At 39.8% G+C, this 12329-nt stretch overlaps 1 protein-coding gene across 7 annotated transcripts in view; it reads right to left on the bottom strand.

Annotated features, from left to right (window-relative positions):
• Nucleotides 1-12329, bottom strand: part of ATRN (attractin) — a 177323-nt gene that overhangs the window by 116240 nt on the left and 48754 nt on the right. For all 7 annotated transcript variants that reach the window (XM_044748857.2, XM_070485645.1, XM_070485642.1 and 4 more), the window contains exons 3-4: nt 9389-9502; nt 3547-3675 (exon numbers count right to left, since the gene is read on the bottom strand). In XM_044748857.2, the coding sequence (XP_044604792.2) occupies nt 3547-3675; nt 9389-9502 (243 nt within the window). The remainder of the gene's footprint in view (nt 1-3546; nt 3676-9388; nt 9503-12329) is intronic.

Consider the following 12329-nt stretch of genomic DNA (forward strand, 5'->3'; position numbering starts at 1 on the left):
ATTCATTCACAAGCATAATTGCAGTACTTACCATTCGGCCTAAATAAGGTCACTCAACACTGCATAACTAGGGCAAGTAACAAAATCAAACCAACCCTGTTAGATTCTCATAAGAGACAAGTTAAAGAAATCACAAACAGAGAAGAGATTCTTGTAAAATGTCCAAGCTTAGCTTCTCAATGGTGGGATGACTATCCTATTCTTGGGAGCCCACAAATGATGAGCATTACAGAATTGCCAAATGCATGCTCGTAAGTTTGGAGAGAAAGGATAAAACCAACCACCAACAATACACTCCTGTCCTCACGGTACATACACCGCTGGATGGTCTCTGAAAATTTATAAAATTTAAGATTATTGCCCAGATTGGGGTACTTAAAATTCCTTAGTAAGTTTATCTACTCATTTCAGATGGAAGAAAAGGGAGGGCCAGTTTAACCTAATACAGAAGTTTAACTATGTGTCTCACAAGGATGTGACAAGATAATTATATTGACAGCACTTTAAAAAGACATAATTCAGATTTTAAAAAGGGGGAGACAACTGGACTATCAAGATACTTTAAGAGTGTAGATTTCTTCTCAGGCCTGTAAAGAAAACTAAAAAAATTTTGTAGCAAAGCATGTCAGAAAATCAGGAATCAGTTATAAAAACAAGCCAATTAATATTCATGCCTATACCCAAATATCAGTTTATGATATATCTATAATAAAATTTTATAAATCAGTATTTGTATAACCTATATAATTATATGATACATACATATGCCTATTTTCCAAGCCCCAGTAAGCAGAACAATAAAGTATTTGATAAAAAAGCTGAATGCTCTTCTTGTAGGCCTCTAGAAAGTGGTGCCTACTATCTTTATATACTAATACAAACACGAAAGTAAAGCTTCAATAAAGGTCAATTTCTTCTTTACCAAGAAAAAGGCCTTTGCAAGGCAATAGTTTACAAAAAATAAAGTGTAAATTTCAGATTGGACTTGTTATGCTGAAATGGCTACAACAATCACACTTCATTTTTATAAAAGACCTATAAGAAAACTGAGATGAGCATGTTCATTATGTGTTCAAACCTATGCTTTACACCAATAATATGTCAAATAATTTCCCACAAACACACTCAAAAATCATACATGAGGGAATGGCATGCAACCAAAACTTAATGTTATTGAAAAACAAAGAGGAGGAAGCAACCCTTAGCACTTTTTAAACTATAAGAGGGAAGGTATAATGTCAACTTCTCCACTCAAGTGCCCTTAGGCTGCATGTGCCAAGATTAACCTTGAGCACTCTTTAGAGCAGTGAGTTACATAAAATTTCAAAACACAAAAATTATTTTTGAATCTCTAAAAAGACGGCAGGTAATACATCAAAACATCTGCTTGTATATCTATCCCAATAGGAATAATGACTTAAAATACGACTCAGAGTGAGAAATAAGACAAAGTGCCAACTTGTGTGAAAATAAAATATAACTCTTTGGGGTTTTTTTCTTTTAAAAGAAAATTAGGGAGCTGTGGGTACAAGCCTCAAGGGTCCTCCAGCTGAGGTCAGCCCAAAGCTAGGATTCAATGCAACCTGAGGACACCTGGAAAATGAATGACAATGTTTTATGTATGTGCTTCTGGGCATTTTTCTGGGAATAAAGACCATCATTTTATTTGGCTTTGTACAGGGTCTGGGACCCCTAAAACATTTCAGGACTCTTTTTTAAAGAACAGAGATCTTAGAACCAAGAAGCTAATAAAATTTAAGATAACCTCATCACTTCTTCATTTAACAAATACTAATTCTGCTCTCTAGGAGAGATCAAGGCTTCCCCCTACACTCGTCTCCAAGAAAGAAAAGGCCAATCAGGTAAGAATAACCTGCATTCCTGGGGAAGACACTGGCCACAGAGCTAGGAGAAGAGCTCTCCAGTGACAGGGCAAAGCGCTTCCCATGCCGAGGAGTGCTTGAATTGTCTGCTCTCCTGGGGTGCTCCCTCCCTGGAGTTTCTCTTCTCCCCCAAGGTTGCTACAATGAGAGGCCCTACCACAGTGAAGCTTCTGTCCTCCAGCCCCTGACCTAGGAACCTACGGGGAACCCAGAATGAAGGCTAGAGCAGTGCCACTCAGAATGTTGACCGTGAACAGGCAGGAGCAGCACCACCTAGGAGCTTATCAGAAACACAGATTCTCAGACCCCTGCTCTGCTGAACTACAATCTCTGGGTAGGACCCAGGAATCTGTGTCTTAACAAGCCTTCCAGGAGATTCTGTGCATGTGAAGTTTGAGAAGCCCTGGCCTAAACCCACATCTCCCCTCTGCCCTCTCCCCTTCAGAGCCAAACTTCTTCACAGAGTGTCCCAATCTCAATGCCATGACTTTCCAACCTTCCATCCTGAACTGTGTCCCCACCAGGCCCCTGACTCCACCTACTGGATCATCTGGGGCCTCCTCTGCTTACTGAACCTGATAGCTGTCAGCTCCCTCCTTCTTGAGACTTTCTTTTCTGGGCTTCTGGGACAATACAACTCACTGGCATTCCTCTGCCCCTTAGCTGCCTCTACCATCCCTCTCCTTACTGTGCACATACCTCAAAGGCCAGTCAGTCACTGTCCACATGCCAGGGATTCCCTGCTGACATCCCCAGCCCTGACAGCTCTTCTGAGGTCTAGATCCTACTTAGACATCTCACATGTCCCCAGCTAAACTCAACAGCCTCTCCCCTCAACCAGCCTTTATGGCTACCGGCATCGCTAAAAATCACCTTGCTAGTACTGTGATAAGCTGCCCAGACTGCCAAGTCATGAACCCTGGGCGCCTGGAAAACTTAATCAACATACCAATCGAGATAGAGACAGCCTGAAAGGATACTCAGATCCCAAGAAAAAGGGCAGAAAAAGAACTCAGCATAAAGGTTACACATGCGGGTTACTGCCTATGCCAGGAGTTGGCAAACTTATTCTGTAAAAGGCCAATTGGCATTGTAGGCTTTGTGGGCCAGAGAGCTGTTTATCACAGACATCTTGCTTATGGCATTTTATGAATTTAACTACTTATGAAAATAAACATTTCCTAAGAAGAAAAAAAGAAAAGACGAAAGTTAACCTCTCTCCTACCTCAACAAATTCCAAAAGCTGCCTAGAGTCTGTCTACATTTCCTTTGTAACCTCAACTAAGCTGTCATCAATGGGCCAACCACTGAGCACATAAAAACTATTAATATTTTTAAAATCATACTTAGCAAAAACCCCCCATGTTTTTATCCACTCTGTTTCAGGAGAAGCTCAAAAGCAGCAAGACCTAGATTGAAATTGTGGTCTGACCACCTTGACAATTTACATTTTCCTACCAGTTTCCTCAATTATAAAACAAGGAGAAAAACAGTGCCTGTACCTGAGTTTTAAAACTAACTTTAAGTGAGAAAATCCATGCAAACTGCTTAGTGCAATCCCTGGCACATTATAAGCCCTCAATATATGTTAGTCATTATTATTGTTAAAATGAGGTATGTAGTCTTCGAATAAAATCACAAATATTAGACTTAAATATCTTACTTGTAAGTGATATTAAATCCAGTCAAATTATAAGCAGCATCACTAAAAAAATGCAGCAGGGCATAACCTGATGTGGCAACAACCTCAGGGACAGTCTCGTTGCCATCTCTCTCGGGAACGATGAGGCCGCTGAAATGACAACACATTTCTTATAAAGAGAAGCACAATTACAGGGACATCACATGGTGGAAGACATAAAATCAGAACTGAAATTCATCCTTACAATTTAAAAAACTGCTTCCAGGAAGAGGTGCAAACTCCTGTGACAAATGCATAGTGCTACCTTGTCAGCTCTGGACCCACTGAGGAACAGATCTGAATCTTTTCCTAAGCTCTCCTCTATTCTGGGTTATATTTCTAATGAGATCTAAAATTGATGGCTCTGTTTTTTTTTTAATGCAAGTTTTTATAATGCTCCTTTGAAAAACTGGGTAAACCTTCAGAATCATAGAAAGCAACAAACTTTCTGAGTTGATGAATGCCAAATATATACTACTGAAAGACATGAAAGTAAAAATGGAAACGAAGTTTGATAAACACCCATAATCCCAATACTATTAGCATTACGATGTATTTTCTGTGCCTAATTGATACCATATTACATCTTATATTCTATTTCACAAGTAACACATCATAAGCATTTGCTATGTGACTAAAAGCTCCCTCAGAGCTTTTAGAATCTCATTCAGGGACCAGCACATAATACTATCTGTTGGGTGCTTGTGGAGAGAAAGAATTACTAAGTCAAAGGGTAAATGATGGCTTTAAGGCTTTTGATTCACATACCAACTTGCTTTCCAGAAGAGAGATGTCAAACTGAAATCCCACCAATAGAGTATGAAGGGGTCATCCCACCTCACCTTGCCAATAGGGAAGATCACCAGTCCTATTTTAGCTTTGCTAACTTAATAAGTGAAAAGTGATTTTTTTAATTGTGGTTTTGAGTTTCTTTTATACTCTTGAGGTTAATCATTTTTCCTCTGTTTTCCTGCGTTTTGCATTTCTTCCTATGCTCATGTCTTCTGCCCAGTTATCAATTCGCTATCACCACCACCCCCATCTCAATCTGTAAAAGCCTAAATCCTTACTAGGCCTTAGGCAAGCTGCTTCATACACACAACCCCGCCCAGTGAACAAATACGTCACCTCCCATTATTCTCTTCCCTCAATTACTCAGCCCTAGCCACAAGGGCCTCTTTGCTTTCCTAGAGCACACACAAGGCGGTAAACTCTCACCTTAGGGCCTGTGACAATCTTATGAGTACACACAAGGTAAACTCTCACCTTAGGGCCTGTGACGATCTTAAATGCTCATTCACTATGACCTAGCAATTCTATTTCTTTGTAGAAGAAAAACTTGCTCACGCACACTAAGACAAATATACAAGAATCCTCACTGCAGCACTATTCAGAATGGCAATAGGTTGAAAACCACCTAAATGCTCATCCACTGGAGCTGAATGAATCACTACATATCTGTAGGTCTGCAGGAGTAACAAACAGCTCATCAAGGCATTCTGACAGGTCGGGGGAAAAAAAGCTGCAAAACAATAGGCCTAGTATATGTGCACATTTACATGTGTTTATGTAAGTGCATACACAAATGACGAAAGGGAAGAGTACATAAGCAGGGTATGGGGAGGAGGAAGAGACAGGATTTTCATTCAATGAGAGTTTAAATATGAAGACAGAACTCTAGGAACCCTAGAACGGTGGCTCCAGGGGTTACAAAACAGTGAGGCATTTTCTAGTATGTATTCAACTAACCAATATTTACTAAGCACTTAGTACATGCAAGGCACTGTTCTAGGTATCAGGAACATAACAGTGAAGAAGTCCTTGCCCTCATGGAGTTTATGTTAGAGAAACAACAAATAAGCACAGATACATCCACTCCCAGGTGTGTACGTATAATGCCAGGCAGAGATAAATCCTATGAAGGGAAAGAGAACAGAGTAAAAGAACAAAAGGCCCTACTTTAGCAAGGGCAGTTAGGGAAGGCCTCTTGGAAGAGGTGACATTTGATCAGAGGTCTAAAAGAAGGTTTCAACTATCACCATGCTTTCATCGGTTTTCTACACCAGAACCCCTTGAAATGCTGAAGGGATAAATATGTGCAAGAGTAGGGCCACCTAGACACAGGTACATATGTCAAAAGCAATGTTCCCATAAGAAATACTGGCACAGGAAAGGACTAGGGGCCTCAGTCACATGTGGGAGACCTGAACTCTATTATCCTGGCATGAACTTTTGGACCAAAGAGATGTGAGCTGTGATGCTTGCTCTACATGCCTGGGGATGTCACTGACATCTCTCAGCCTCAGTTTCCTCCAGTGCACTCTGGGAGAAATCCTATCGACCTCACAGTCATGTAACGAGAATCAGACTGTTAAAGCAATGGGAAGTACTTCAACAGTGCCTCACACTAGCATGTGCTCAGCAAGTGATGGCTAAGGGTATTTATTACTAACATGGTGGGGACATTCAAACATGTGGGATGAACGGTAGAATGGGCGGAGGGAGAAAGGACAGAGAGTGACAGAAGGAAGGCCATCTGCACTAGATGACCACCATTCTAGAGAAAGGGGATCAGCTTTCCCACTGTCAGAGACACTTAAATGTTTGCTTCTTTTCACTTCAAAAACTTGCAATTGTGACAGCTTTGGAATGTGCTGCTTTCTCCCAGTGTGGAAATAAAACAAGTGATTTATGACAAATATAAAGTTTTACAGAGTAAATGACTACAAACCCAGCCTCAACCTGGTGTGCAAGGCAACGGAAGATGTGTGGGTGGGAAAGCGATGCTGCAAGCATGCCATTCACCTGTCACCCTGAGCCACCTCCCACCTCCCTATCTCCTGTCCCCTACGTAGATAAATAAGCACAGGCACAGCTTAGGCTGCAGCCAGTTGTTCAACTTGAGCAAAGCAAGAACCATCTGCCCTGGGCTTCTTCGTAATCGTATTATTTAAACACAGAGTACCACGGTTTAGAACCATTTTTGAAAACTCCTGAACTAAGATATTTTCTTAATTCAACATAACTGTCCCAGGGAGACATGGACACTCTGAACACACCTGGGGCACAACCTGATTTTACCAACTCTACTATATTAGTTTACTAGCAATCTTTGGTTTGACACACCTGTCTCCTTGCAAAACTATACACTCCTCAAGGACAGGGAGATATGGAAGGTAGGCCAGATTCTTTAAAGTCAGGGGTCGGAGCCTGGTGATGGGGCCGGGCAGGGTCAATACTTCTGATGGTGAAGGAGGGTCCAAAAACATGAGAGAGGTGCCTGCTTTTGACTACCTTCTCAAAGTGTGCCATGTCTAGTGCTAGACAGCTCCAACTGGGTGCTAGACAGACTGACTCCCACTTTCACAAGGCCTCCTCTCACAGCTCTTCACCACAGTCTAACCAACTGCCTCAGCAACATAGGACTTTCTTAAAAAAAAAAAAAAAAAAAAAAACCACTCTAACAGAAATAATCTTCTTTGAAGAATGTTCTCAGAGAGGAAAGCTGTTCTCCCTGCTCCAATCACCACGACCACGTCTGCATCTCCCACCAACAGATCCCAGCAGAGGAGCTGCTCCACAAAGGCTACATTTACGCATCTGTTGAATGCACTGCCAAATCATAATGCTGCAGAGCTGGAAGAGCCTTGCTCTAGGGTTCTCAAGTTTGCCTAGGAATGAAACTCTGTTCAACAAATTTTATTCAGAACTTCAATATATAAAAGAGAAATGAGATCAACCAGTTCAGAGTCAAATTAAACTTTACAGTTTGCAATACATCTAGAGAAAAAAACAGTACAACACCTTCATTTGAGGTTTTAGAAGCTGAAGACTAGAGCACTTAAATGATCTATTCAAGCTCACACAGAGACTTGGGCAGAACTCAGATTAGAAGTCTACATCCTCTGAATCCTGCGAGGTTCTTCTCTTCTTTACTGGCTGAACTATCTGCTGCCAGGCTCTCTCCATTCCAGGCCCCCAGCACCTCACCACTGGGTTGATTCCTCTATCCAAAGTCCTCCTGACCCAACAGCACTCCTCAGCTCCCATCTTGTGACGGGTGACATTTGCCTAAACAGTGGTTTTCAAATTGTTCTGCAAATCACTGCTGTAGAGGTTTTGTGTTTCAGGTAAATTTCAATTGTTAAACAGATGTTCTCACTATAATTTTAGAAAATTCACATTCAAATATGTCATAAGTTAAATTTTAACATAATCACTGCATTAATTTATAATATCAGTTAACCAACTTTTTTATAAAAACCTAAAAATCCTCCTGTTATCTGTACATATACTTTGGATTCTCTCAAAATTCCTTGACTAGAACAATTATAACCTTCTGCTTGTTTTATTGTTGCTGTTGATTCACATGTCTGCTCATCAAAAACACGGTCTGAGTGAACCAGAGGGTTATGCACATCTGCTTGGCTGATGTTCCCACAAGGGCTTCTGCCAAGCTGATTCAAAGTGTCTGGCACATAATACGGACTCCATGAATTTTGATTAACAAACTCAGTATCAAGTGAACCCCTAACAAGTACGATCACAATAACATCATACTATAGATAGCTTTTGTGCTTGTGTTAAAGTTTGGGGTGCCTCTTGCTATAATCCAAGGTATGCTTCAAATTACGGCATAAAAATATATACGCCCAACACTTGGCCAATGACGTTTTAATGCTTAGCATGGCCTATCCACTCTGCCCTTTGGCCCTGTAAGTGAACGTCTGAAACTCAGAAAGTGGCCTTGGTCCTCAGTTCAAAGATACGTTGGAGAGACTTCTAAGTCAAAGGGAGTGAAGAAATACAAGGGCACATTAGTCCCCTGTTCTCCTGTCCTTTGGTTCCCCAAGTATTGTTTATTCTGTTACCTCCTCACCCAGATGACACGGCCAACCAGACTAGCCCCACGTGAGGAATACAAAAACATATCTGTTGAACTGATTTCTTTTTAAAGTCAGGGAAATAAAATGTTTGAAGGACAGAAATCCAGAAAGTCAGCTGCAGATGAAAAACTAATAGCTATGGCTCTCTAAGGGATGTGCATTTTAGAATAATATAGTTTTAAAATCCTCCATCAAGAAGAAGGAAGAAAAACAGAACTGTTTTGAATTATCATGTGGTCAAAAATATAATAAAAAACACAGCTACTTACTGTTAATAAAAACTAAAATGCCAAAACATTTCAGAACACCTCATATATTTGGTGTTAAGCTGTTTTGTTTAACTACAAACCCAGAATATAGTTGTTGAAGATAAAAATCACAATACATACCAGGTATGTTCCTCATTCTCCATGGGTAACCACTATTCATTTTATGTGTATTCTTCCAAAAAGTTTTCCTCACCCATATTAATGCATATACATAAATACATACACATACACACAATCAACTACATTTGAATTCAACAAAAAACTCCTGAAGGTCTATGCAATTAGGAACACAAGGATCAAGATGGACATGGTTCCTGATTCACATTTTTCACAGAAATAATATTATTCAATATATTACAAAACATTTTTAAAATGTAAATTTCACCACCACCATGAGCAGCAGGTGAACTTGACACTACTATCACAATTTTATTGAAGAGGAAACTGAAACCAGAGGTCAAGTCTTGGCCCAGAAACTTACCCAATAGCTACAGGAAACCAAGTTAGGACTAGTGCACAAGTGACAGGACTCTAGAACTAGCACTCTTTCCATGAAATAAAAGTGTTAAGTGGTAATAAAGGTGAATCCACTAAGAATGCAATCTAGGAGATACATATGAATTCTGAAATCAAATAATGATTAACTAGTACTTCTATAACTGAACTTACCTAAAGGCAGCAATTAGGGGTGCATAAATTGAGTCCCCATCATAAACATATAAATGGTCCCAACTACACTCTGTAGCAAAATGATTGAAACGAAGTCTCATTATTCTATTTGGCCTGAAAAAAACAGAAAAAGTAATTTATACTAATCATCATAACTATCAAACACTGGAGACAAAAGTGTAGATTTTTAAAGAACTTACAAGGAGAGAAGAAATTAACAGTACATAAACAGTATTTCTTCATTTGTCAAAGATTTACTTAGTACTTCCTATGTGCAAGAGACCACTAAACAAGCAACGGTAAACAAAAGAGACATGGTCTACACAGTGGCCATTCTTTAACAGCCTCTGAACCAATCCATTAGCCTTTCTGCCTTTCCTTCCTTATTCAACTTAAGATGAATTTCTACACTACATCACTTCACAAGCTACATCATTTCCCAAACACACCTGCCAATTCTCTAAACTCACCTGCCCCTCTGGCCTTTTCACAGAACCACCTGACAGAAGACCTGGTCTAGAGGAAATCAGTTATCTGCTTTGACTCGGATCAAATCTGAAGAAAACTAAGCTGTGCTAGAGAAAGTCACACCACTAAGTAGGTTGGCTCCAGTATTCGTCACTGCTCATTAACTGCAAATGGCACTTCAATTCTTCCAGCAGTCCTACTACTAACTCTCTCTCCCTCTCCACAAATGCTACTAATTCTCAATTACTATGTCAGACCATCCAGTCCCACCTCCCTGCTTATGCTCAGCACCCAGACAAAAATCTCTCAAATTCCCATTTTCCAAAACAGATACACCTACCTACTCCTCCTGACATCTCTCAAATATTTAACATCTCCCTCTCTTCTGGCATTTCCACAGACACATTTAAATCTCCTTAAGTATCACATATTTTACAAAAACCAACATAACATAAAATGCTTCAAATGCCAACTCTCCTTCCGCTATTACCCCTTTCTCCTACGAATAGAGTGAAACTCCACAGGAGACTCTACTTCCTCCATTTCCTCATATCCCACTCACCCCTTCACTCTCCAACCTGGCTTCAGTCCAAATACGTCATTCAGAAACCTCCTGGTAATATCAACACCGTTTACATCCTGGTGATGCCAAATTATAAATCTCCAGCCTAGACCTTCCCTCTGTCTCACACTTATTTGTCTAACTAACATCCGTAAACAATTAAATAAATACTTGAATAAGTTAATTCAGATAGTAATGAGTACTGTGAAGAAATTAAAGGAACGTGATATGGTAGTACAACAGGTGGTGGGGAGATGCCCCAGAAAGCTTCGGAGATTAGAATGAGGAGCGATAAGCCATGTGAAAAGCCTAGGGAACAATGTATCAGGCAGAGGGAACAGCATGGTCTTAAAGTCTTAGAGTGAAAGAAGTTGACGTGTCTGAGCAACACAAACAAAATCAGCATGTCTGACACACAGCAAACAGAGGGAACCGTGTGATATAAGAACTGACAAGTGGGCAAGGGGCAAAAGCAAAAATCAAGAGACCAATATCAAGGCTAGTACAGTGGCCCAGGAAAGAGAGAACGGTGGTTCTTACGATAATTGGAAATGAAGATGTAAAGGAGAATGTAGATGGATTTGGGAGATTCTTAGAGGGAAAACTGACAGAACTTACTGACAGGCTGAATGAGAGGATAATGGAAAGGAAGAATTAAAGTTTTCTGCTTAGGGCAAGGAGGAGCAACCACTGAGAGCACATTCAGAGCAATGGTGGAGAAGGCCATCAGATGGGAGTACACTGATAGAAAGGGCAAGGGCAGACAACTCCTTAGAGCAGCAAAGTGTGCTGCACACAATGCCGGGGACCTGAGACCCTTCTAGAGGGTCCAAGAGGTCAAAACTATGTTCACAGTAACACTAAGCTATCATGTGCCTTTATCACCATGTTGGCATTTGGTAATGGTGCAAAACACAGTGGGTGAAACTGCTGGTGCCTTAGAACAAAGCAAGGCAGTAGCGCCAAACGGTGCTAGCAATCAGTTATTCGTCACCACCACACACTCACAGGAAAAAAGAAAAAAAATGACAGTTTCATTTAAGGATATCTTTATCAAGTGGTAAAAACTATTCATTTTATTAAATCTTGACCCATAAGTACACGTCTTTTTAATATTCTGTGTGACAAGATGGAAAGTATGCAGAAAGCACTTTTGCTGCCTAACAAAGCACAGTGGTCTCAAGGGACATCACTTTTGCAATCGTTTTAGTTGTGAGCTGAACTAGTCACTTTTTTCTTGGAACATCATTTACCATTTTTACTTGAAAGAACAACTGACAAACTATGGTTATGCAGACTTGAATACTTAGCAGATATTTTCTTGAACAAGGCAAGCCTTTCACTTCAAAGAAAACAACTGATAGTATTTGCAGCCAAAGATAAAACACAAGCTTTCAAGCAATAATTAGAGTTTTGGAAAATTAGTATCTGCCACCCAGATACAACTTCCCAATACTTAAAACTTTCTGAGAAGATTGATGGTGATTTTAATCAAGGTGATTTTTTAAATATATAATAAAATACATCAATATTTGGAAACTCTGCATAACTCAGTGAACCAACATTTCCAAATCACCCATATATCATGTTACAAAATCATGCATGGATTAAAGATCCATTCGAAGTACAAGAAAAACAATGGCTTTTAATTTAAGTTCCAAAAGCTCATTAACATTGTTTCAGATTCCACACTGCAATTTTCTTTTAATAAATTACCACTTGTCAAGTTTTAGTATAGTATCAAAGAAGACCATTCACAATTATTTAAAAGGACCATTAAAATGTCCTCTGTTTTCCTACTATATATTCAAGTGAACTCTAATTTTCCTCACGTACTTCAACCACAATAACATATTGTAACAAAGTGAATACAGAAAAAAAATATGATAATCCAGCTGTCTTCTATCAAGC

This window comes from Equus asinus, chromosome 15 (assembly GCF_041296235.1).
Source record: "Equus asinus isolate D_3611 breed Donkey chromosome 15, EquAss-T2T_v2, whole genome shotgun sequence".
NCBI classification, from domain to species: Eukaryota; Metazoa; Chordata; class Mammalia; order Perissodactyla; family Equidae; genus Equus; species Equus asinus.